At 34.8% G+C, this 27,973-nt stretch overlaps 1 protein-coding gene across 1 annotated transcript in view; it reads left to right on the top strand.

The window, feature by feature from the left end:
* The window catches only part of AGPS (alkylglycerone phosphate synthase), a 151,368-nt gene that overhangs the window by 35,150 nt on the left and 88,245 nt on the right, over positions 1-27,973 (top strand). The window contains exons 3-7 of the mRNA XM_059166946.1: positions 10,853-10,943; positions 13,055-13,175; positions 13,271-13,345; positions 17,750-17,821; positions 19,346-19,425. Coding sequence (XP_059022929.1) covers positions 10,853-10,943; positions 13,055-13,175; positions 13,271-13,345; positions 17,750-17,821; positions 19,346-19,425 — 439 coding nt within the window. The remainder of the gene's footprint in view (positions 1-10,852; positions 10,944-13,054; positions 13,176-13,270; positions 13,346-17,749; positions 17,822-19,345; positions 19,426-27,973) is intronic.

Below are 27,973 nucleotides of genomic sequence, written 5' to 3'. Positions count from 1 at the left end.
CAGCAGAAAAACTTTTATTCCTTTGGAGAAATTCTCTTTCTTTGCAACATAATCATTTCCGTTTTCTGACTTAAACATACTTTGTACCTGAAACAAAACCTCAGGAGTAGTAATTAGGGATTAATTTTAATCAAGGTATGAAATGTACGTTTGACATTTGTTTTTAATAGGAAAAATAAATATCTGTATTCTCATTCCTCTCTTTAAGTGTAGACTGGGTAGCATGTTGGTGGAGGCTTAGTTGAGAAATTGTGTAAATCAGGTAGAAGGAATTTCTGGTTAAAATTAAATTTACCAGTGTTCTAAATGTTGAGTGTTTTGTGTTTTAAATGGTATAGTGTCTAATATGGTAGAAACTTATCTGTGTGGAAACGGCTTTGCAAAATCTCCTGGGGGGAAAAGTAAATCTTCTGAACTTAGAAGATCAACTTCCTTTCCTCTCAGATACCGTCTTCATTTCTTTCTCTCTTTGGACCTAGAAAATATGGCATCTTTATTTTATGAGAGGGGACAAATTGTCACTTGTGCATGGTGCCACTGAAAGCATTAGACACCTTCTGACTTGTGTGGAGCACTGTAGGCTAGTTAGTGGTTTGTGTTGGAAGTCTGTGTGTGTGAAAGGAATGATCAGTCACAGAAAATATCACAAGTAATTGTATTTTACTAGTGCCATGGATTCAGAAGCTCCTTCTTATTGCAGGTGTTCTGGTGCTTGATTTATCAGTTTTCACAGAGCGGATCAGGTTGTGGAGGTCTGACACATGTGCCACACTCATGATATAATCAGGAAAAACATTAGAACCCCGGTGTATTCATTAATGTTTAGATTATTCCGTTTTCCATGTATAGAGGCCTTCATGATACTAAGATATATAGAATATAAAATGTAAAATTTATTGTTTGGAAAGCATAGGTTCAGAGTAAAGGCCTTAAGAGAGCTTTTTTATCCAGGTTGTAATAGAACTAGAGAATGTATTTGTTTGACTTCTGACTTTGGAAGATTGCTGCTTCTGCCATTCTAACCAGAATTAGTTCCTTAAAGCCTTCATTTCTTTGCATTATCTCCTGAATCAGGTCCAGTGGGAAAAAAGGAAAGGGAATGGGGTGCATCTGACTGGCAGAGCCTACAAGGGAAACCCGTAATGCAGATTTTGGGCACGTTTGCTTTAATGGAAGGTAGCGTTGGCTTCTCACTAAGACTCACCTAGAAGGCAATTTTCCAAATACAGAAATGGGATTTAAATGCTCTAGGATTAAATATCTACTACATAAACTATTTAATAACTAATACCAATAATTAAATAATATTCAGTTCCCATTTTAGTGCTTCCAGAAGTACCATTACCTTGTCATAGACAGGATAATAAACCGGACTGAATTGGATCATAGCTTTCTGTAAATTTAGTCTAGCCTCCTAGGGATTTCTCTGGTTTTTATCATAAAACATTAAACATTCTTTAAGGCAATAATAGCTATTATTTAATTGAGTGCCTGCTGAATTATCTTAAAATAACTTTAAGATGGGTAGTGGTATTTTCTTAAAAAGAATTAAGAGATTGAGGATGAGAGAGGTTAGATAGCTTATTTGAGGTCACTTGCTCAGCAGGAAACTGGGATTAAAACCCAAGTGTTTTTAAGCTTTGTACTTGTGCTATTTCTGTTGTACTGTGCTTTTGTAGATAACCGTATTCAACTGTTGCATTGATCTTGTTTTCTCTCCAAACTCTGAGAGCACTTTATAGTAGCCTTCTATCTGCTATACACTAGCACAGCAGAGTTAGTCGTATTGTAAAAAATTACCCTATGAGAGAATTTCCTATTTTTCTACTGAAGGGCACATTGCAGACGCAAAAGGAGGTTGTGATATTCTTAAAAGAGAGAATGACTAGAAAGGATGAGTTACAAGAAAACACTGATTAGGCCGTATTAATTCACCTTTTGTATTAATAATAGTAGACTGAGGACAATTTTTGAAATTCTTCATAAAGACTTTTTATTCTGGCATTGTAGAAGACTGGACAAATTACAGACCATTTGTTCTGTATAACTGTATAGAAAACATGAATAAAATATCCTAAGAACGATCTAAAACAGAGCTGGGAAAAAAGGGGAATTCTTGGGTGCTGGCAGCCAAGGGTTGTCAGTGAAAATTTATGGGGATTCCCTTATTTCCGATCCAAAGACATTGAACAGGTAAGAAATTTTTATTAAGCAAATGTGTTTGAGTGTGTATATTTTGGGGAGGGTAGCATTAACATTTCAAACCCAGCCATTAAATTAGTATATGATATGCTGTCGAAGCAAGCACTCCAGCCGTTAAATTAAAAGCAGTTATTACAAACTGTTACAGATCTTTGGGAAAAATCTGAAGTTTTTTCCTGAACAGTCTTATCTTCTGAACATATTTACAATTTGTCAGGTTATAAATCCTTAGATTTATTAATTTGCTGTTCTTACTCCTTCTAGCTATAGATGAAGTAAGTCCTCCTGGGTTTAAACAGCGGAAGGCAGTATGTATTGTCAGAGCTAATCCTACATTTTTCTACAAACTAAAATTTTTGGAAAGTGTCAGTATTCATTGACTTTAAAGGTATTAAATATTAATTGGTGCTTACAAAGCAAAGGTTAGTGCTTTAAATGGAGAGAATTTGTTGGCGTTTATGTACTTTCTATTTTCAGTGACATAATTTTTCATTAAAGTTTGTCTGATTATAAAAAGATTTTTAAATTGCTTAGCAATTATTATGGAACTCACTCTGAGGATGGAGGTCATGCCTACTACTATCTTGCTGCCTCTGTGTACAGGCACAGAGTAAGAGTGCTTTTTCTTTAGTCACAGTAAAACCTGATGTTCACCTTCTTCTTGGATATTTATGTTCACAGGATTTTCTTTCTACATAGTGATTTCTTTGGTCTTGAATGCTTCCCCTGGTTCTGTATCTTCTACAATATTGTTAATTCTGTCCTGACGGGAGGTGGAGAGTTGATCTCACTTTGTATTTACAATATGAACCATTCCTTAAAATTCTCAAACTCATCTTCAGTCGTGATTAAAGATCCATTGAAACAGGGAGTCACCATATTTCTGGCAAAAGTTGCATGTTTCTTACCCATATATTCATCAATCAAGTGTCTTTGTAGCTTTGAGTAAACTAAGTTGTAAATTAATTTTATCCCTCCTTCCTTCCTCTCCTTTCCTTTTTTCTTCTCTTCTCTTCTTTTCTTTTCTCTTCTTTCTTTCTTTTTTTCTTTTTTCCTGCCTTCCTTCCTTCTTTTAGGTTGTAAGTTTCTTAAGAACCGAAGCTGTAATACCAAGTCTTTGTGTCCTGCAATACTCAGTACAGTCTTACAAGTGTTAAATGCTTGTTTATAGTTTTGAATGTAAATCTAAATTATTTTACTGTAATATAATAAGCAAGTTATCACCTGGCTATTTCTTAAATTAAAAACCTCTTATTCCTTTAACTTTTCTTAAAATGTTTCTTTTCAGTTAATTTACTTCTTTGACTTCAAAGTTTTCATTTTTACTTCATGATATTTTATGAGATTTTTGGAATGCTTGGCAACATGCTAGGCTTTATGATTATTGAGTCAGGCTTCCTTTATTGTTTTTCAAATCCCAGGGCATTAGATACAAGAAAAAGTACAGTTGAAAGGTTTATATTCTGACATGACTTTTTGAGCCATATGTTTTGTGCAGAATTGTAGATAATGGAGCATAGTCTCTCTCTTTTTTTTTAAAGAAACAGTTTTTCTTTTTTCTTAAAGATTTTATTTATTTGAGTGGGGGTGGGGCAGAGGAAGATGGAGAAGCAGGCTCCTTGCTGAGCAGGAGCAGGGCTTAATCCCAGGACCCTGAGATCATGACCTGAGCTGAAGGCAGATGCTTAATCAACTTAGCCACCCCAGCACCCTGATAGTGGAGCAAATCTTAAATCAAATATTCTGCCTCACAAGATAACTTCTTCAGAGTCCAAAATACTGTGCATTCAGATGTGAAAATATATTGTGTTTGTCTTAGTGGTAGAATGTAGTTTTAAATTTTACACATGGCAGTAACACCAACTCTATATCTATTAATTCAAGTATCTTGAAGGTGGTCACTTTTTTATTTTATGGATAATGTTATTTGTGAATTAAGGGATTCACAAAGGTCTGAATATGATTCTGTCATGAATATCAAGGGTCTAATATATTTTATGGAGACCCAAATTAATTGTACATTTAACATCTAAAGACCCAGCATTAAAACCTAATAGTTCCAAATTGGTCTTTTGGTAGGACATTACTAACATACAATGGCATATCTGTTAACAACCAGCTTTCCAGAATTTGTACTTTACCTCAGTTGAAATGAAGACGATTTTATGTTGAATGACTGTCATTGTTTTAGCTATGAGCCCCATATTCTCTTTCATTTCAATTTCCTTTTTTTTTTTTTAAGATTTTATTTATTTATTTGATAGAGGTCACAAGTAGGCATAGAGGCAGGGAGAGAGGGAGTGGGGAGCAGGCTTCCTGCTGAACAGAAAGCCTGATTTGGGGCTCTATGCCAGGACCCTGAGGTCATGACCTGAGCCGAAGGCAGAGGCTTAACCACTGAGCCACCCAGGCACCCCTCATTTCAATTTCTTTAGATTTATGAAAAAGGTATTATGATATAGTACTTCAAACACACCATTTCTGTTTGATTTTTAGCATTTGTGATTTTTTTTTTTTTTTTTAACGTAAAGAAACTGGCAGGGGTGCCTGGGTGGGTCAGCCTCTGCCTTCAGCTCAGGTCATGGTCTCAGGGTCCTGGGACCGAGCCCAGCGTCAGGCTCTTTGCTCAGTGGGGGGAGCCTGCTTCCCCCTCTCTCTGCCTGCCTCTCTGCCTACTTGTGATCTCTCTCTCTTCAAATAAATAAATAAAATCTTTAAAAAAACCCCAAAGTTACTGGTTTGATTAAAACACATGTGTTCTTCATGTTTTTTCCTTTCTCTGTCATTTTTGTTTTGTTAATGTTTATGTAAAGACTGATTTGACAATTTTAGATAGAATTTTTGTTGTATAATTTGAAGTTAACATGAGGAGTGACACCCATTCAACCCTTGCTGTGTAACTTTTAAAATTATGTGACAAAATGAGTGCTTTTTGTCACTTTCAATTAAGCATTCCTTTGGATGGGGCCTGATACCAGCTTTTTACGTGTTGAATTCTGCATTATATATATAAACATATATTTAATTTTGAACAGAGTTTATATATTACCCACTGGCTCTTTAAAATTTCTTTGTGATATCAAAGTAATCTTTTGAAGCTAGTTGCTAAATGCTTTGTAGGTACTCAGGTTCTGATGAAATGAGTGGGAAATAACCTTTTGAGCAAACAGCTTTATTTTTATACTTTGAACTTTTTAAATAACTTTATATTATTATACTTTGAACTTTTTATACTTTGAACTTTTTAAATAACTTGCTTCACATCGATGTTAAAACCAGTTTATTGTTTATTCTGATTCATTGTCAGTATTTAATCATTATTTTATTCATTCATTTATTTATTTATTTTTAAAGATTTTATTTATTTATTTGATAGCGAGAGAGATCGCAAGTAGGCAGAGAGGAAGGCAGAGAGAGAGGGAAGCAGGCTCGCTGCTGAGCAGAGAGCCTGATGCAGGGCTCGATCCCAGGACCCTGGGATCATGACCTGAGCCACAGGCAGAGGCGTTAACCCACTGAGCCACCCAGGTGCCCATGTTTAATTATTATTTTTTAAATTGTTTTTTGATCTGAATGGGTAGTGACTACTAGAGTATTTCTTCTTTTCTCCATTTAAATACACACGTGTGCACGCATGCAAGAAATAAAGATTGCTGTAGATCCATTTAAATTACCATCTTGGAAAAAATTAATTTTGATGTTACTTCATGTCAGCTACAGAGATCAATTCTAGATAGACTGTAGACCTAAATGTAGAGGCTAAAACTGTAAAATTGCTAGGAGAATATGCAAATGTTTTTCTGAATTTGAGGTTGTCAAAAAGTAGAGAACAAAAAGTGTTAACTTTAATAATGGAAGAAAAAAATGAATCAGTTAGATAATACTAAAATATAAAACTTATTTTCTTTGAAAGACTCCACTAAGAGAATGAAAGGCAAGTTATAAAGCAGAAGAAAATATTTAATACATACATCTTTGATTTCAGAATATATAAATAATTCTTATATATCGATGAGAAAACAATAGTAACCCAATAGGAAAATGAGCAAAAGATAAACTGGCATTGAAAACAATATTCATGTATCTATTATCCATTTGGATAGAAACTCAAACCCATATGTAACCAGTGAAATTCAAACTAAAATGGTTAAGAGATTACCAGTAGAGTATTTCTCATTCCCAGCAACAAGTGTGGGAAGGATGTGGAATAAGTCCATATAGCACTGTTAGTGGTAAACATGTTGGAAAACTTATCTACCAATATCTACTAAAGTTGAACATATACATAGAGTATGGCCTGGAAGTTCCACTCTAGTTATATACCTGTCAGAAAAACGTGATACATTCTTGAGAAAACAAGTTCAGGAATGTCCCTGCATGCACCAAAACCTAAATAACACTGTTGTCTATCAACAATACAGTGGATAAAGAAACTGTGTCATACTCACACAGTGGAATTAAGCCATGGAAATGAATGAATGTTAACAAGATGTATCAAAAAAGATAAATCTCACAAATACAGTATTGGAGCAAAAGAGGGCTAACACAGAAGAATGCGTTTTATGCGAGTTCATTTATGTAAAGTACTGAAACAGTCAAAATTACTCTGTAATGATAACAGGATAGTGGTTCCTTTGGTGTGAGGGAAGGTGTTGTGCCTGGAAAGTGCATGAAGGGGAATGTTTCTGGGGTACCGTTAAGTGTTCTATTTTTGGATCTGAATGGTGATTACATGGGAGGTTTACTTTGTAAAAATTCATTCAGCTCCAGACTTATTTGTGTGTATTTTTGAGTGTATGTTGTACATACATTTACATCTAGGTAAAATATTTATAAAATCAAACAAAAATAATGCAGCTGTAATAAAGGTTACTTGGCTGTTCCATCATCATTTTATTGGGGGAGTAGAGAAGTTGTGAGAACATTGTAGTGAAAAAAATTTACTGAATGTAAGTACCATGATTTTATAAATATCATTCATAAAGAATTTTAGAATAATGATCTCACTTGGAATGGTGGTAAGGGAAGAATCAAACTAAAGGCAGCATCATGTAGTGGTTAAAAGCACAGACTGAAGCCTTACCTGATTCAGATCCTGGTTTTGTAATTTACTACCTGTGTAACCTTGATTAAATTACTTAAGTTAAGAACTTAAGTTCACACCCTAAGTTAATTTCTGTTGCCTAATTTCTGTTGCCTTCCTCATCTATAAAATAGGGATAATAGCACAAACCTCATAACATTGTAAGTTAATATACATAAAACACTTAGAACAATGCCTGGCACATGACACATGGTATGTGTTTAAGTAAAAAGTTTAAAGTACTGTTTCAAAATACACATTTTAAAATGTTGTTTTGGTCTTTTCAGAGAGCTATTATATTAGTGCTGTTATAACACACTGGGTCATTATTTTTTGCCTATCAGCCTTCTTGACTACACTAATCTAGGGTAGGATACTTATTTTATGTCTTTATTTTTAGCACCTACTGCTATTTAATATTTTGCCACCTCTGACAAGTATTTCCAAAACTGAAAAGCTGTATTTCAAAGCACTTGAGTTTTCTGCATCAGTTTATATATATATACATATATATATTTATAATATAATAATATATAAAAAATATATAATAGTCCTAAGTTTTTAATATATATATAAAATTTAGGATTTCTTGTGCATATAAAATAATGTTCATATTTCATATAAACTATTTAAGGATTGGTATGGAAAATGTAGGAAGTGAAATCTGAGTAGCAAATCTAGTTTTTTCCATATTGTTCCTATTCTATAGAACTCTTGTGTGTTTTAAATTTCTTTTACAACTTCATGTAAAAATCCAAGTATCTTTGAAATCTGTAGGTTTATTTGCCATTCTGTATTCTTTTTATAGTTGTCACATCATAAATTCTATGACATAGTGATAGAATTTGGGTTTGGGGCCTATTTTTAATATTTATTTGTTATTATAATTTATTAATTAACATAATATATAAAATTAGTTTCAGAGGTACAGGTCTGTCATTCATCAGTCTTATGTAATACCCAGTGCTTAATGTCCATCACCCAGTTACCCCATCCCTCTGCCCCCCTCCCCTCCAGCAACCCTCAGTTTATTTCCTATGGTTAAGAGTCTCTTATGGTTTGTCTCCCTTTCTTGTTTCGTTTTGTTTTATTTTTTCCTCTCTTCCCCTATGACCCTCTGTTTTATTAAATTCCACATATGAGTGAGAGCATATAATAGTCTTTCTCTGATTGACTTATTTCACTTAGCATAATATCCTCTAGTTCCATGATAGAATTTTTAGAAGCCATAAATATTGGACAGAAATTAAGAAAAAAGTCATTTTGTTTACCCACTTATTTACTTTCTGTTACTTAGTCTGTCTTGAAGATTTCAGTTTATATTAAGTGTTGTATTTCCATTCGGCCTATAGGAATCACTTTACTATTCCTTGTAGTGTAGGTCAGCTGGCACCAGGTTCTCTCGGTTTTCATCCGAAAATGTCTTAGTTAACTTTTATTTTATTTTACTTTTTTAAAGATTTTATTTGTCAGAGAGAGAGAGAGAGAGAGCACAAGAGAGTGCACAAGCAGGCAGAGAGGCAGGCAGAGGAGAGAGAAGCAGGCTCCCTGCTGGGCAAGGAACCCGATGCGGAACTTGATCCCAGGACTCTGGGATTGTGACCTGAGCCAAAGGCAGTGGCTTAACCAACTGAGCCACCCAGGTGTCCTGAGTTAACTTTTATTTTTGAAGTATATTTTCACCAGATACAGAATTCTAGGTTGAAATTCTTTTTCTTTCAGCACTTTAAGAATGTTCAGTTTTTTGGGGCCCCTGGCTGGCTCAGTGGATTAAAGCCTCTGCCTTCGGCTCAGGTCATGATCCCAGGGTCCTGGTATAGAGCCCCGCATTGGGCTCTCTGCTCAGCGGGGAGCCTGCTTCCTCCCCTCTCTCTGCCTGCCTCTCTGCCTACTTGTGATTTCTGTCAAATAAATAAATAAATATTTTTTAAAAATGTTCAGTTTTTTCCTGGACTTCATTGTTTCTGATGAGAAGCTGATCATAATTTTTATTGTTACTGCATTGTATGTAATGTGTCATTTTTCTATAGATGCTTTTTAACATTTTCTTTCTCCCTCTTTTTCTCTTTCTTTTAAATTGTAGTTTGACTATGATGTGCGTAGTGTGAGTTTCTTTGCATTTATTTTCTTAGTGTCTTCTGGCCTTCTTGAATTTGTAAATGTATATTTTTCATCAAATTTGGAAACTTTTTGCCATTATTTCTTCCAATAGTTTTACTCTATTTCCCTCTTTTTTTTTCCTCTTTTTTACATATGTCTTTTGCTATTGTTCCATAGGTTTTTCTTTTTTAAGATTTTATTTATTTGACAGAGATCACAAATATGCAGAGAGGCAGGCAGAGAGTGAGAGGGAAGCAGGCTCCCCGCCGAGCAGAGAGTCCATGTGGGACTTGATCCCAGGACCCTGAGATCATGACCCGAACCGAAAGCAGTAGCTTAAACCACTGAGCCACCCAGGTGCCCCTGTTCCATAGGTTTTTGAAGCTGTTTATTTTTTCAATCTTTTTCTCTGCCCTTCAGATTGTATATGTTAATAAAACATATCTGTACATTTTACTTTACTTTACTTTATGCTTTACTTTATCTGTACATTTACAGGCATCTCCAGTCTGCTCTTCTGTTCTTTCAATTAATTTTTAAAAGTTCTAAATATAGAATTTCTGTTTTTTTCCTTTTTATAGTTTCTGTTTTTCTGCTCAGATTTTTCATTCTCACTGGAAACATAGTTTCCCATTTGTTCTTTAACATAGTTACAGCCATTTTAAAAATGATTGTGTGCTACTTCCAGTGTCTTAGTTCTTCTTAGGGTCAGTCCCTATTTATTGCCCTTTCTCTTGATTATGGATTACAGTTTTTTGTTTGTTTGTGTCTAGTAATTTTGGAGTGCATCTTGGACAATGTAAATAGTCTGTGGTAGAAACCCTGTATTCTATTATGTTCTTCTGAAGGGGCTTTATTTATTTTTTTAACATCAAGTAATTAACTTGACTATTCTCAAATTCCCATTTCCCTCTGTGGTGGTGAGCAACTGAGTTCTTTTAAGCTTAGTTGGGCTGCTTCAAGTTGGCTCCATATGTGTGTAATTCAAGGTCAGCTAAGCATTTGGACAGAGTTTATACATATATCACTCAATGACTCTCTCCTTTTCTGTGATTTCTGAGATTCTTCCCAGCTGTTGTGTTCACTGCAAATACTGCCTTCTGGTTTTTCAAGGCAGGAAGACAATAGATTTTCTGTATTTTTTTTTCCGTATTTGGTACCAGCTGGGCTGTCCCTCATTCTAAAACCTGTATTAAAAATAAAAAAAACTCGGAAACTTACATAATGCTGTTTACTTTTTCTAAGTGTATCACACCCCCTACCCTCTATTATTGCCTGCTTTTGTCTGTCTGTACTGCCTTCAGAGTTGTGTTTTGTTTTTGTTTTTGTCCAGAGTTTATAGCTATATGTTGGGGAGAGGGTGTTGTTTTAATAGGAACAACTTGACCATTACTAGAAGCCAAAGCGAAGATTTAAATTTAAATGAAGATCCTTTACTCTAATGTTTTATCTTCTTTGTAATCTTAGGTACCCTCTTAGTGGTATGATTTTACCAACTTTTAAAGACTGGATCCAAAATACCCTTGGAGTAAATCTGGAGCATAAAACTACCTCTAAAGTAAGCAAATAAGAATGATGACTAGTATGCTTAAGTCTGTGTGGGTGTGTCTGTGTGTGCATGGACATGTGTTTAATCCCAAATCAGTTAGATTTATCTTTGTAATTTGTTATAATTGCTTTAATGCATTTGTTGTAATTTTTTTTTTTTTTTTTTTTTTGTTAAAAAGTTTACTGGTTTTATTGGCCTTGCTAGGTTTTCTAGGGATGACTTTTCAGCATCACAGATCTGGATCCCAATCTCAAAATTTATTTGAGATTTGTCTGGTAAACTTTTTATCTTCTCTGAGCCTTAGTTATGCTAATTTGAGAAATGAGAGCAGTAACTGTCCATTCTACTTTTCATAGGGTGGTAGTAAAATGCACATGAACTAATTCTGTGGTAGGACTGTTACAAAAATATTATAAGTTGCTATTAATTTTAGCATATTTAATGAACTGACAGTAATCCAGGATTAATACAGAATAATTTGAAGTAAATGTAATTTTACATTTAATATCAGAACATTTAGAATATTAGAAGACTTATGAAAAAATAAAATTTGATTAAGATGTGAGTGATAATTTTAGTGCATGTAGTTTCACTTTTCTTAAGCTAGGGTTAAAAAACTTTAAACTGTATTCATATCAAACTAACAAAATAGCATTTCTTTATGGTTTTTATTATTTATTATTTGCTATGGGATGGTATTCTTCATGTCCCTCTAACTGGATATAAGTTCTGTAAGTTCAGGGACTGTGGCTTATACTATATTCTCTACCGTATCCAACATGATTTCAAGGACTTAAACATTCAGCTACTGCTTGTTTGATTTATTTCTAAATCCACAGTTACATTTTATTCTACTAAGTAAATTATGTTAACAGCTAATTTTTACCCCTCCTAAACCAAATTCTTTCAACTTTTCTTAAAAGACCTTTTTTTTAATTTCCCTAATTATTTCTTTTGACTATTTGTAGTTACTTTTTTTGGACATTGATGCAATCTGTATACCATATTCAGAAATTTCACCGGTTTTACATGCATTTTTTTCTGATTTTGAGCCCTTTTCAATTTTTAACAACAAAATAGTAATATGTATGTTTTGTTGGGGTCCTTATGGTCATTTCTTTTCACCATAGCATAAATTCCTTGAGGTCAAGATTTTTTTACCTGATTATCTCACTGCTGTATCCCCAAGGCCTAGAACATTGCCAAGTATATAACACACACTCAATAAATATTTCTCATATAATTGAATATTAAATGCAGACCCTTTAATAAGATACTAACAGTATGTAAATATCATATATATGTTTTTACACATTCATATTTTTTTTTCCAAATACTATAGCATAGCTCTTTCTTTTCTTTTTCTTTTTTTTTTAATAGCAGGTTTGATTTGGTCAGCCTAAGAAGAGGCTGCCTACATATATGGTCGGCAGGTTTTTGATGCTTTTCATAAAAGTTAAGACATTTAACCTTTCTTCTTTATGGTAGCTGTATAAATTTAGTGGTGATAATCTCATTTAATAGGTGAAGAAGCCAGGGTCCAGAAAAGTTGTGACTTCCCCCGTGTTGCATAGCTTTTAAGTTAAAGATTTTTTTCCCCAGCTTACCTCTTAGTTGAAATTAAGTATCAAATTATAATGTTACAAGTTTTAAAGCAGTTCTGTGAAAATTGACCTGTTACTTATTATGAGGTTTCTTACTAATCATTTTAAAATAATAATTGAACTATGAGAAATGGTAAATTTTATCTACAGGTGAAAATGTAGATGATGAAAAAAGTTAGCTTTTCCCCAGTTTCCTTGATCTAAAATGAGAGATTTGAGACTTTGCTATCTTCTCTGTTCTTGATTGCCGTCTTAAGAAACAATGAGAAAGTGGGGCATAGACGCAAAAGAGGAAACATATGGCTTCTATAACTTATGTTACAGAATGTGATTAACTGGACCATTTATAATTTGTTATTGTCACAGAGTTGGTTTCCATATGTGTTACTTGGTATTTTCTCATGCTTTTGTCTCAATTTGGATATTAAAAATTTACATGTTATGATCACTCTCCTAACCAGATATTCAGAATTTATTTTCTAGAAATAAGTCAAAGAAACCAATTTTATTTTCTAGGCATCCTTAAACCCTAGTGATACACCTCCTTCTATTGTAAATGAAGATTTTCTTCGTGACCTTAAAGAGACTAATATTTCATATTCACAAGAAGCAGATGATCGAGTATTTAGAGCTCATGGTAAGCAACCTTATAGAAGCACTATTTGATTTTAATTTTAAAATTTCCTATAATTTAAGATGTTTTTACATATTCTTTTTTAAATTGCAAAACAGGTCATTGTCTTCATGAGATATTTTTGCTCAGGGAAGGAATGTTTCAGCGAATTCCTGATATAGTTTTATGGCCAAGTAAGTTCTTTCTTTTCTTTGTGTCATTAATTTAGTATTGTGAAATCTTAAGTAAATTTAGTATTGGAAATACATACTTTTGAACATAGGAGTTGTAAAAAGTACAGGTAGCTGTACTTTTAAAGTTTACCAAAAGTCATATAATTCTTTCTTGATCTGAGCATCCTGAACTATTGGTTTTCATGACTGATTTTGCTGATGATTAAGTTTTCATTTTAAATGTTAATATCATATTTGGAGTTCAGTTAAAAAAATCTATTTCTGGTTAGTTTGAAAGCTTAATGAAATTAGTATCGATCAATGATATATTCAGAGGTAGAGAAACTATTAATTCCTGCAAATTTGTTGTAGTAATTTGTTGATATCAGCTTGTGGCCTAAAAAGCATTATGTCCAAATGGTGAAACAAATTGTTTAAGATACCCATTGTCTTTGATATAAATAATTAAATTCTGAAAAATTAATATCATTCATGATTTTGGCTCGAGAAAGAGGATGGATGAGCTTTATGTTGTTATTTTGCTCTTGCTGATGATTAGACAGTCAGTATATTTATATGATTTTTATATCTATCTCTTAGTAGAAAATTTAAAGCAGAATTGGTATAGTGTACCTTACTGTCCATAATTACCATTAAAAAAAAAGTTCTAGTGGTCTGGTCCTTTTTCCTCTTTAGATTCTATTAAAGGAGTAGATGGAGTATTTTATTTTTTATTTTTCAGAAGTTGGCTCATCTGTTTTTAGATGTGATCCTTTTACTTTACAGGGAGTATCTGAAGGAGAAAATCATACTTTAATATAGAGATAGGAGGGAGGTGACATACATAGGAGGAAAATCCAAGAGCATGTGTAGCTGAGATTAAATTACTGTCTTGATACTTATGGTATATATTCTCCCAGTATTCATGGTATATATTCTCCCAGTATTCTTTTAGTAGCTTTAGGCTACTTCTTTACCAAGATTTGGGGAGGATTTATTTCCATTTTTTTACTGGAAAAAATGAAAGCAAAAGTTACCTGTTTTCATTTTCCATAGGAAGACCATCTTTTGATGATATATCTTGAGTAGAACTTGCAAGCATGCCTTCTAGGTATTTTCTTCGTGTGTCTGACTATTAAAATACTGAGAAATTACCATAATGAAAATGTAGGTCTTGCTTTAGGAAATACAAATATTTCAAAAAATCCAGATTTAGGAAATAATTTAGTCTATTGTTACATAAAAGTTTTCTTTGTTCTGTGAAATCTGTCCCATTTGGCAGTTCCCTTAAAACGTCCTTTTTATTTTTTTCTGTATCAGTTTTCAAATCAGGCCCTTATCAACACATAGCTGGATTTTTCTTAATAGCCTGTGAGGTTCTTTCTCATGCTTAAAGTTTCTTGTTCCCTCCAACTGTCCCATATACTCTTGAGAGATTAGTTTTTCTAAAATATTCTCTTTACCATCATGTTCCGTACCTCAGGAATCTCTATAAATAGTATAAAGATGCCTAAAGTAAGTTTATAATTTTATTCTGTTGAATCTTTCAGTATAATGACTTCTCAGAAGTAGTTCCTCTCTCAACAAGTTCTCTGAGGCCTTTATTTAACTTTAATGTAAATTTTCTGTAGGTGATAAAGTTTGGGTTTTTTCTTTGAATAAGGGCAAGTTTTGAGACAGTGTGGTATGCCACAGAGTGGAGGGGCTATCTTATCCTACAGTTTGAACACACACACACACACACACACACACTCCCCATATTGATACACATACCTAGGAGATCTATCCTTGTGGATGTCTTTAAGTCTGGCTATAATTTGAATCTGAATTATATATTAATAGGATGTCTAGGGCTTATCTAAGCATAAGAACTTGTAATATATGTAATTTTTATGATTTGGACTCATCCTTAAACCAGGATTTGTCACCATTGTGACCCTTAACACAGTGTGAATATCTCTGCCTTTCACTTAGTTTGGACAGATAGTTACTCATTTATGTTGTCTGTGGCTAAGTATGCTTATAAAAATAAAGTCTCCCTTAACAATTACATATTTTTAAATCATTTCACTTATTAAACTTAGTATTTATGCAGTATTTTTAACTGTCTAAATACCAAAACTTTAGGCCTGTGAAAATATGTGCTAGGAACTGTTCCAGGTATTAAGGATGAGCTGTGAACAACAAAAATCTGTTCTTAGGTGCCATGCAATTTAGTGAGGAAGGAGACAGGAAAAAGAGAAATGAATGTATAATGTATTGAGCGGGGATAAGTGCTGTGAAGAAAAGGCACAGTAGGAAAATAGAGAGCTGTATAGGTGAGCAGTGGGATGAGGGAGTGCTATGTCACTCTGCTATGTCAGATAACGTGGTCAAAGAAAGCTTCTGATTAGGTGACAGTCCTAGAAGTAGTTTCGTCTTGTTGAAGGATTTTTGTTTGGGTATTTTATTAGTTATTAATCAACTGGTATTCCACTTAGTAAAAAATTTTACCAAACATAGTAATTTTTATAAGCTTAATCTGAAAACTTAAAGTGGATTTTTATTAAAAATTGGAATGACACGGGGCGCCTGGGTGGCTCAGTGGGTTAAAGCCTCTGTGTTCAGCTCAGGTCATGATCTCAGGGTCCTGGGATCGAGCCCCGCATCGGGCTCTCTGCTTGGCGGTGTGCCTGCTCCCCCCCCCCCCCCCGCCTGCCTCTCTGCTTACTTGTAAGCTCTCTCTCTCTGTTAAATAAATAAATAAAATATTTTTTAAAAATTGGCAGGGCACCTGAGTGGCTCAGTGGGTTAAAGCCTCTGCCCTTGGCTCAGGTCATGATCTCAGGGTCCTGGGATCGAGCTCCACATCGGGCTCTCTGCTCAGCAGGGAGCCTTCTTCTCCCCCTCTCTCTGCCTGCCTCTCTGCCTACTTATGATCTCTGTCAAGTAAATAAATAAAATCTAAAAAAAAAAAATTGGAATGACGCAAATGACATATTCCTAGTTTTAAACCTGAGAAATGATAAATCTTATAGAACAATATTTTTACTTTCATTAATGGATATTCACTTGTATATTTTACATCCTTAATTTCCCTTTCAAGCTCTTAGCAGGTAATACTTGAGTTTTGCATCGTTTCCTTACATCAAGTCTTTTTCTCTTCTTTGCCATGCCATATTAAATGGAGAAAGATTTATCTTTCTCAGATAGTTTCTTTGCCATGTTGGTCCTTGACTTAATGCTCTATTGCTACTCAAATTGAGGTTTAGAATCTTGTGTCTTGTATCTAAGATCTTCTGTTGTCAGGTTTTTGTTACTCATATAACTTTTACTCTGATAAAGAGTACTCTTTAGTTGAGTACAATAGAAAGGAATATACATAGTACATTATGTATAGCATTTTAAAAATTGCTTAAAAAACAGTAGAGAATCAACGGCTGCAAAAATTAGTGGGTGAAAGTATGATGAGAAACGTATTTATATAGAGTAACTATCTCCCCACAAGATACTTATTAATTATAGTCTTCTTATAGTGGAAAAACCTAGCTGATACTTTATAACCAAAGGATGAAAGTTAACATTACCAGAAATGAGACCTGTCTATATCATGTGCCTCCAGATGTTACTCAGTAAGAAAAGCACAATATCACTTCTGTGGAATTCCTGCCGAGATGTGTAACCTGAATATAATGATGAGACAGAAACCCAAATTGGCAGATACTCTATGCTATAACTGACCAGTGCTTTTCAAAAGTGTCAGGGCCATGAAAATTAAAAATAGACTGAGGAACTCTCTCAGATTAAAGAAGAGTAAGGAGAGGTCACTGGGTGGCTTTGTCAGTTAAGTGTCTGCCTTCTGTTCAGGTCAAGATCCCAGGGTCCTGGGACTGAGCCCCTCATCAGGCTCCTTGCTCTTCCTGTAGCTCCCACTGCTTGTGTACACTTTCTCTCTCTCTCTCTCTCTCTCTCTTTCTCTGTCAGATAAATAAATAAAATCTTTCAAAAAAAAAAAAGAGTAAGGAAACATGACAACTAGATACAGTGTGTGATTGGCTGGTGCAGAAAAGGGGACATTAGTGGAACAATAGGCAAAATTTGAATAAGGCCTATGTATTAGTTAATAGTATTGTGTAATAGTAAATTGCTTGATTTTGATATTTGAAAGTAGAAGATGTTAATATTTGTGGCTGCTGGATGAAGAAACTTCTTTGTACCTTTTTACAACCTTTTTATAAGTATGAAATCATTTAAAAGTAAAAAGTTAAAAAGATAAATAGTAAACATTTTATTTTAATGTAGCTGTTTAATGTGTGTTAGTGAGTGAATAAAGAAAGAAAAAGTTTATACACTAAAGAACTTCATGGACCTTTACTTTGCAGGGTTACCCAGATTTTGTTCATATCCCTGTGATTAATTCATTTTCCTTTTTTTTTTCTTCAACAGCATGTCATGATGATGTAGTTAAGATTGTGAATCTAGCGTGCAAATATAATCTTTGTATCATACCAATTGGTGGTAGGTATTGTGCCTTTTAAATTTTAATATGGTAAATGTGTTTATTTTTACTTTTATTTAAATTATTTGTATTCTAAATATTGGTATCATCCCATTGAAAGCAAACATTCTTGTAATTATGATATGATTATTCTGAAAAAAATTTTTATGCTCATTTTTGAGTAGATCTATCACCTAAACTGTTTGAAATATGTGTTCATGGGTTCTTTGCCATATAGATCCCAATTCACACTGTGACTTAATGCTTAAATAAGAAAATGTTCCCACCTTAGTAATTATTTTATAACCTTTTTCTTTATGGAGAGAATGTTATTTTTCAGAGACTTAATATATCCAATATATACTTTAGAGAAGGAACACTATGCAGTGTGAAAGATCAACTAGGACAATGATGACCAGATCAGTAATATATTTTAATGTTGAAAACTAACATTGCTTTGCATTTTAAGACAAATTTGCCTTTAAGACAAATTTGATCTCTTGATCATTTATTAGCCACATTCTAATAACCTATACAAGCCAAAGGAAATTGACTTCACTGATTCAGTTAGCATTGATGAAACAGAAGTGCGACCCCAAACAAATCAGCTCCAGATTCCTTCTTCAGCTGATACTTTTAATTCATGAAAAAAAGAAAAAGAAGACAACACAGTGCTGCTTTTAGTGAAATATTTTTCTGATTTCAAATAACTATGACAAGCAAATAGTATTTACTAATTATAGGCATGCTCTTAATTAACAGTTCATGGTCTCACCTTGTAAAAGTAAACTGAATATAGTAGGTTACCACCTCCTGTAATTCTTACTCATATCAGGAGTTTTTTTATCCAAGACACATGGAAATACCAATTAAGAATTTACTCTAGTATATGGTAAGACACACGGTTAAGGACTAAACGCAGTATTATTTTATGTTGGTATCAAGAAAACATTTTTCCTTTGATAGCAAATGTTAATGGGAAACAGGAGTACATTGATTATATACTTGTATATATTTATTCTATATTAAAATCACCTTTTCATCATTAACATATATATTTGTTTGAATATTATATAATCTGGGCAATTTTAACTTGCTTATATTCTAATTTATTAAAGTCTTTTTGTATGACAATATAAGATATTTCAAATGATAAATGAATTTTATAATTAAGGTAAGGTGTCTTTAGTTGAATTAGGAAGTATTTTTTCTTTTAAGCAATATCTCCAGAGTAATCATTAGCTTAGAATTTTTCTAATCATGTTTTTGGAGTTTCACAAATTGCTAGGGGCGTCACTTGAGTGTGCCCAGGGGATGGAGCCATATCCCATTGCTTTCAGCTCCATAATATTTCTTCATTTTGGCACGCAGCATAAAATAAAGGTGAGTTTGCTTTTAGTGTGTTAGCATTTGCAAATTACATTTTGCAAAGTAGAAATAGGTATTACTTTTCTAGTGGGCCTGTTTGTATACTTTGTATTAGGGATTTGCCCTAGAAATGTAGCTAAAAAATAAAATATTAAAATTGTTTTCTATTTTGACAGGAGGAACAAGTGTATCATATGGCCTAATGTGTCCTCCAGATGAGACAAGAACAATTATTTCTTTGGATACTTCACAAATGGTATATGATAATTTCAGACATACTTGAAGATAGTGTTTGCTTTAAAAAAAAACTCTTATGGCTCAGTCTTAGTTGTCATTAAAAAGGTATATTTTGGTACATTTTGTTTTAAACTTATTTTTTCATTGTATTTTACCATTGTCTTCAGGTCTCAGAAAGCTAAGTTCACTCACACTCAGGTATATATCTTGGTAATTTCTACCAAATTGACCTGAGAAATTGATAATTTGAGAAGCATGGGTTGGAATATTGATACAATAGATGACCTGATTTGTATTGTTAAAAGCAAAACAAGTGTTATTACTTAAGATTGATTTGAAACACCAAGACTTATTCCCCAAATTTTCAATGCTCTTGCACTTTTGCTTCTGGAAGAATGGAGAGCAAACTAATTTTAATCGTAGGATTATTTTGTGACCTTATGGCTCGCTATGGTCCAAGAGTTGGACATTGTGCTATGTTAAAGCTTTAATTTGGAAATGAACTTAAACTTTATATAGTCAACAATATTTGTGGTTGCATATGCCTTCATTACTATAAAAAGTTTAAGATTTATTTATTATTTATTTTATTAATTTGAAATTTTTTTCAAACACTGAAGTAGAGACAATAGTATATCCATTTTCTAGATTAAGTAATTATTGACTTTTTTATCATATTGGCTTTATATTTCTTTGTCTCTTGATTATTTAATTTTTAAATTTTTATTTAATTTCAGTTAATTAACATATAATATATTATTAGTTTCAGAGGTAAAGGTCAGTGATTCGTCAGTCTTATGTAATACCCCGTGCTCACTACATCACATCCTCTCCTTAATTTCCATCACCCAGTTACCCCGTCCCCCTACCCCTTCCCTCCAGGAATCCTCAGTTTGTTTCCTATGATTAAGAGTCTCTTATGGGTTGTCTCCCTCTCTGATTAAGTCTTGTTCTGTTTTTTCCTCTTCTTCCCCTATGATCCTGTGTTTCTTAAATTCCACATATGAGTGAGATATTATGATAATTATCTTTCTCTGTTGATATATTTGGCTGAGCATAATACCCTCTTGTTCCATCCATGTCGTTACAAATGGCAAGATTTCATTTTTTTATGGCTGAGTAGTATTCCATTGTATGTATATTTGATATCTTCTTTATTCATCTGTCAGTGGACATCTGGGCTCTTTCCATAGTTTGGCTATTGTAGGAATCGTTGCTATAAACATTGGGGTGCATGTGCCCATTCAGATCACTACATTTGTACTTTTGGTGTAGTGCAATTGCTGGGTCATAGGGTAGCTCTATTTTCAGCTTTTTGAGGAAGTTCCATGCTGTTCTTCAGAGTGGCTGTACCAGTTGGCATTCCCATCAACAGTGTAAGAGGGTATTTTTTCTCCGCATCCTCACCAACATTTGTTGTTTCCTGACTTGTTAATTTTAGCCATTCTGATTGGTGTGAGGTGGTAGCTTGTGGTTTTGATTTGTTTTTTTCTTTCTTTCTTTTTTTTTTTTTAAAGATTTTATTCATTTGACAGACAGAGATCACAAGTAAGCAGAGAGGCAGATGGGTTGTGGGGGGCGGAACAGGCTTCCCGCTGAGCAGAGAGCCTCATGCAGGGATCGATCCCAGGACCCTGGAATCATGACCTGAGCTGAAGGCAGAGGCTTTAACCCACTTAGCCACCCAGGTGCCCCAATTTGTTTTTTCTTGATGCAAAGAGATGTTGAGCATTCCTTCATGTGTTGCCATTTGTATATCTTCTTTGGAGAAATATCTGTTCATATTTTCTGCCCATTTATTGATTGGATTATTTGGGGTTTTTTGGGTGTTGAGTTTGATTAAGTTCATTATAGATTTTGGATACTAGCCCCTTATCTGATGAGACATTTCCAGATATATTCTCTCATTCTGTCAGCTGTCTTTTGGTTTTGTCTACTATTTCCATTTCTGTGCAGAAGCTTTTTATGTTGGTGAAGTCTCAGTAGTGCATTTTTGCCTTTGTTTCCCTTGCCTTTGGAGGAGTGTCTAGCAAGAGGTTGCTGCAGCCAAAGTGAAGAGGTTGCTGCCTGTGTTCTTCTCTAGGATTTTGATGGATTCCTGTCTCACATTTAGATTTCTCCTTCATTTGAGTCTATTTTTGTGTATGGTATAAGAAAATGGTCCAGTTTCATTCTTCTGCATGTGGCTTCTCTAATTTTCTTAACACATTTGTTGAAGAGACTGCCTTTTTCCCATTTGATATTTTCCCCTGCTTTGTTGAAGAATAGTTGACCATAGAGTTGAGGATCCATTTCTGGGTTCTCTCTTATGTTCCAGTGATCAATATGTCTGTTTTTGTGCCAGTACCATACAGACTCAATGATTACAGCTCTGTAATAGAGCTTGAAGTCCAGCACTGTGATGCCACCAGCTTTGGTTTTCTTCTTCAACATTCCTTTGGCTACTCAAGGTCTTTCTGGTTCTATACAAATTTTAGGATTATTAGTTCCAACTCTGTGAAAAAAGTTGAGTTATTTTGATAGGGATTGCATTGAATGTATAGATTGCTCTAGGTAGCATAGACATTTTGACAATATTTGTTCTTCCAATCCATGAGCATAGAACATTTTTCCATTTCTTTGTGTCTTCCTCAACTTCTTTCATGAATGTTCTATTTTTTTTCTGAGTACAGATTCTTGTCTCTTTGGTTAGATTTATTCCTTGGTATCTATGGTTTTTGGTGCAGTTGTAAATGAATCAATTCCTTACTATCTGTTTCTTCTAATTCTTAATGTATAAAAATGCACCTGATTTCTGTGCATTGATTTTATATCCTGCCACCCTGCTGAATTGCTGTATGAGTTCTAGCAATTTTGGGTTGGAGTGTTGGGTCTTCCCCATAGAGTAGCATGACATTTGCAAAGAGTAAGAGTTTGACTTCTTTACTAATTGGATGCCTTTTATTTCTTTTTGTTGTCTGATTGCTGAGGCTGGGACTTCTAGTCCTATGTTGAACAACAGTGGTGATAGTGGACGTACTTGCCATGTTCCTGACCTTAGGGGAAGCTCTCAGTTTTTCTCCATTAAGAATGATATTCACTGTGGGCTTTTTGTATATGGTTTTTATGATATTGAAGTATGTTCCCTCTATCCATACACTATGAAGTTTTAATCAAGAAAGGATGCTATACTTTGTCAAATGCTTTTTCTGCATCTACTGAGTATCATATGGTTTTTGTTCTTTCTTTTATCAATGTAGTGTATCACACTGATTAATTTGAAGATGTTGGACCATCCTTGCATTCCAGGAATAAATCCCACTTGGTTGTGATGAATAATCCTTTTTTTTTTTTAAAGATTTTATTTATTTATTTGTCAGAGAGAGAGAGGAGTGAGAGTGAGCACAAGCAGACAGAGTGGCAGGCAGAGACAGAGGGAGAAGCAGGCTCCCTGCTGAGCAAGGAGCCCGATGTGGGACTCGATCCCAGGATGCTGGGATCATGACCTGAGCCGAAGGCAGCTGCTTAACCAGCTGAGCCACCCAGGCGTCCCGATGAATAATCCTTTTAATGTACTGTTGGATCCTATTGGCTAGTATCTTGGTGAGAATTTTGACATCCATGTTTATCAGGGTTATTAGTCTGTAATTGTCCTTCTTGGTGGGGTCTTTGTCTGGTGTTGAGATCAAGGTAGTACTGTCCTCATAGAACAAGTTTACAAGTTTTCCTTCCCTTTCTATTTTTTTTAAACAGCTTCAGAAGAATACATATTAATTCTTCTTTAAATGTTTGGTAGCACTCCCCTGGGAAGCCATCCAGCCCTGGACTTTTGTTTGTTGGGAGATTTTTTATTACATCTTCCATTTCCTTGCTGGTTATAGGTCTGTTTAGGTTTTCTAGTTCTTCCAGTTTCACTTTTGGTAGTTTATACATCTCTAGAAATGCATCCATTTCTTCCAGATTGCCTAATTTGTTGGCATATAGTTGCTCATGATATGTTCTTATAATTGTATTTTTTTGGTGTTGGTTGTGGTCTCTCCTTTTTCATTCATGATTTTATTTACTTGGGTCCTTTCTCTTTTCTTTTCGATAAGTCTGGCCTGGGATTTACCAGTCTTATTAATTCTTTCAAAGAACCAGCTCCTAGTTTCACTATATATGTGATTTCTGGTCGAATCTTTGTTATTTCTCTTCTCCTGCTGGGTCTAGGCTTTATTTGCTATTTCTCCTTTAGGTGTAGGGTTAGGTTGTGTATTTGAGACCTTTCTTGTTTCTTGAGAAAGGCTTCTATTGCTATATACTTCCCTCTTAGGACCACCTTTGCTGCATCCCAGAGGTTTTTGAATAGTTTTGTTTTCATTTTCTTTTGTTTCCATAAATGTTTTTTCTTTAATTTCCTGGTTGACCCCCTCATTCTTTAGTACGATGCTCTTTAGCCTCCATGTATTTGAGTTCTTTCCAAATTTCCTCTTATGATTCGGTTCAACTTTGAAAGCACTGTGGTCTGAAAATATACAGGGAATGATCCCAGTCTTTTGGTAACAGTTTTTGAGGCCTGATTTGTGACCTAGTATGTGATTATTCTGGAGGATATTCCATGTACACTCGAGAACAATGTATATTCTGTTGCTTTCGGATGGAATGTTCTGACTATATATGTGAAGCCCATCTGGTCCCGTGTGTCATTTGAAGTCCTTGTTTCCTATTTGATCTTCTGCTTACATGATCTGTCTATTGCAGTGAGTGCAGTGAGTGTGATACTATTATTGTATTCTTATCAATGTGTTTCTTTAATTTTTTTATTAGTTGGTTTATATAATTGGCTGCTCCCATGTTAGGGACATAAATATGTATAATTATTAGATTTTCTTGTTGAATAGATCCTTTAATTCTGATATAGTGTACTTCCTCATCTCTTATTACAGTCTGTAGTTTAAAATCTAATTTGTCTGAGGTAGGGATTGCCACCCCAGCTTTCTTTTGATGGCCATTAGCATGATAAATGGTTTTTCACCCCTCACTTTAAATCTGAAGGTGTCTGTGTTTACAAGGAGTCTCTTGCAGATAGCATATCTATGGGTCTTGCTTTTTTTTTTTATCCAATCTTAAACCCTGTATCTTTTGATTGGGGCATTTAGCCCATTTACCTTTAGAGTAACTATTGAAAGATATAACTTTAGTGGCATTGTATTGCCTGTAAAGTAACTTTCTGTATTTTGTCTCTGTTCCTTTCTGGTTCTTTCTTTCCTTAAGGGTTCCCTTTTAATATTTCTTGCAGGGCTGGTTTATTGATCACAAATTCTTTTAGATTCTTTTTGTCTTGGACTTTTTTTGTTTGTTTGTTTGTTTTTGTTGTTGTTGTTAAAGATTTTATTTATTTGAGAGAGAAAGAGAATAGGAGCAGGGGGAGAGGCAGAGGGAGAAGCAGGCTCCCTGCTGAGCTTAATCGGAGGACCCTGGAATCATGACCTCTGCCAAAGGAAGAAGCTTATCCAACTGAGCCACCCTGCTGCCCTTGCCTGGGAAGCTTTTTATCTCTCCTTCTATTTTGAATGACATCCTAGCTGGATAAAGTATTCTTGTCTGCATATTTTTCTCATTTAGCACAGGAATATATTATGCCTGTCCTTTCTGACCTGCCAAGTCTCTGTGGATAGGCCTGCTGCCTGTCTAATGTTTCTACCCTTGTATATTATAGACCTCTTGTCCCGAGCTGCTCTCAAGAATTTTTTTTCATCTCTGAGATTCGCAAGTTTTACTATATGTCAGGGTGTTGACCTGTTTTTATTGATTTTGAGGGGGATTGCCTGTGTCTCCTGGACTTGGATGCCTGTTTCCTTCCCTGGATTAAGGAAATTCTCCAGTATAATTTGCTCCAATATACCTTCTCCACACCACCGCCCCCCAGGATCCCAGTGAGCTAATATTGTTTCACCTTACGGTATCACTTATCTCTCAAATTCTCCCCTCATGATCCAATAGTTGTTTATCTCTCTTTTTCTCAGTTTTGTTCTCCATCATTTTGTCTATATCACTGATTTTTTTTCCTCTGCTTCATTTATCCTGCAGTTAGAGCCCCCATTTTGATTATATCTCATTAATAGCCCTTTTGATTTTGACTTGATTAGATTTTGGTTCTTTTTTTTTCCTCCAGAAATGCATTCTCTAGTGTCTTCTGTGCTTTTTTTCAAGCCCCACTAGTATCTTCATAATTGTTAATTTGAGCTCTAGTTCTGACATCTTACTTATATCCATATTGACTAGGACTCTGGCAGTCAGTACTGTCTCTTGTTCTCTTTGTAGAGGTGAGTTTTTCCATTTTGTCGTTCTGCCCAGAGAAGAATAGATGAATGAGAGAACAAAATACTAAAATGGCAACAACAACCCCAGAGAAATATACACTAAACAAATCAGAAGATACCTGAAACTGAAAAAAAAGAAAAAAAGAATGTAATCAGACAGGTGAACAGACAGAGCAATACCTCGGATCATGTGTGTATTTTGGTCTGTTTGTTAGAAAAGTAGATCCCAAAATTGTAAAGAAATAAGTATTTGTATATGTATGAAAATAAAATTAAATGCAATGAAAGGATAGAATGTAAATGTAAAGATGAAAATTAAAAGACAAAAAGAAAGAATGGATATAAACAGACAGGTGAACAGAACAGAGCAGTACACTATATCCTGAGTGTATTTTGGTTGGTTTTTTTAAAAGAAACTATATCTCAAAATTGTAAAGAAAGAAAAAAACATATATATATATATATATATATATATATATATATATATATATACAGAAATAAAATTAAATACAATGAAAGGATAGGGTTTAACTGTACAAATGAAAATTTAAAAAAGATTTTAAAGAAAGAGTTGATAAAACAAGAAATTGGTTGAAAAGGGAAAAAGAAAAAAAAATTGAAAGACTAAAGAATCGTGGGGGAAAAAAAACCATGAAGTCTGTATACTATTTTCTCCTAGTGCTGGAGTTTTACATTTCTGTGTGATTGGTAAACTTGGTGTTGGCTGGATGTTCTTGCAGATCTTCTGGGAGAGGGGCCTGTTGCATTGATTTTCGGGTGTATTTGCCCCAGTGGAATTTCACCACCCCTGCCAGGGGGCCAGGCTAAGTAAGCAGCTCCGGATTGCTATATGTGGCTTTTTGTTCCCTGAAGGCTTTTCCTGCCACTTTAGAGGATGAGAATGAAAATGGCAGCCTTTCAATCTCTTGCCCTGGAGCTGAAAGCTTGGGGCCCCACTCCTCAGTGCACCCTCAGGGAAAAGAAGTCAATTATTCCTTTCTCCCTGGTCTCCGTCCTATAACCGAGTGTTTCTGTATCAGGCACGCAGCCCCATTTCAAGTCTCTAAACCCTGTAGACTCCTGTAGTGTGCATCTGTGCCAGTCCTCCTGGCGGAGAAAGGGAGGTCTCCCTAGTTCTGCTGCTTGCTGGGCCCCTGCTCAAAGAGCAGTCGCCCAATTGTGCCATGGGTGGCAATATATAGCATCCTGGAGCTGAGAGCTCACTCCTGGGCTTGCTTATTGCAGCTGGCTTTCCCACCTGATGCCTGGGAACTCTGCCACACTCAGGCACCCCTGGTCTTCCTGTAACCCAGGGATCCTGGGACCACTCTGTCCTGCCTAGGATTCCACCCTCCTTCGCCAACTGAGCACCTTTCAGGCAGCGATGTCCCTTACTGGAGCAGCCTTCTAAAAGTTCTGATTTTGTGCTCTGTTGCTATATCACCTCCTGGTTCCAGCTTACATAGGCTCTCTTTCCCTCCTGCTGTGGTTTATCTTCCCATATATTGTCTTGGATTCACTTCTCTGCACCTCCTACCTTACAGAAAGTGGTCACTTTTCTATTTGTGGAGTTGCAGCTATTCTTTTCTTTGATCTCTGGTTGAGTTCACAGATGTTCAGAATGATTTGATAGCTAGCTAGCTGAATTCCGGGGACTGGATGAAACTAAGGTCTTCTACTTCTCCATCATCATAGACTGTCCTCTTGACTATTTTAAAAGTAAAGCCTGATATTATGCTACTTATCTAAATATTACTTATGTATCTTTTTTTTTTTTTAAGATTTTACTCATTTTATTTGACAGACAGAGATCACAAGTAGGCAGAGAGGCAGGCAGGGAGAGAGAGGAGGAAGCAGGCTCCCTGCTGAGCAGAGAGCCTGATGCGGGGCTCGATCCCAGGACCCTGGGATCATGACCTGAGCCGAAGGCAGAGGCTTTAACCCAGTGAGCCACCCAGGTGCCCCTTATGTATCTGTTTTTAAAAGGCATTTCTCCCTATATTATTATTTCTTCTGGCAAATTTAAAAAGAATTCTTTATATCATTTAATATCCAATTCACATTCAGATTTTATAGTTGTTTCAAAATTGTCTTTCTTTTATACTTCATTTTCATAGGGGGATTCAGACAAGGCCCATATTAGCTTTTGGTTGTTTCCCTGTTTCATTTCATCTGAAATCCCCTTCTTTCTCCTCTTTTGAATGTTACTGACTTTTGGAAAATGTAGGTTATTTGCAGTATAAAAATGTGTCATATTTTGAATTTCCGTGTCATTTCATCTTAGTG

Source organism: Mustela lutreola, chromosome 3, assembly GCF_030435805.1.
Source record: "Mustela lutreola isolate mMusLut2 chromosome 3, mMusLut2.pri, whole genome shotgun sequence".
In the NCBI taxonomy this organism is placed as follows: domain Eukaryota; kingdom Metazoa; phylum Chordata; class Mammalia; order Carnivora; family Mustelidae; genus Mustela; species Mustela lutreola.
Note: the sequence above shows the minus strand (reverse complement) of the source record. Positions and strands in the feature narration are given on the sequence as shown.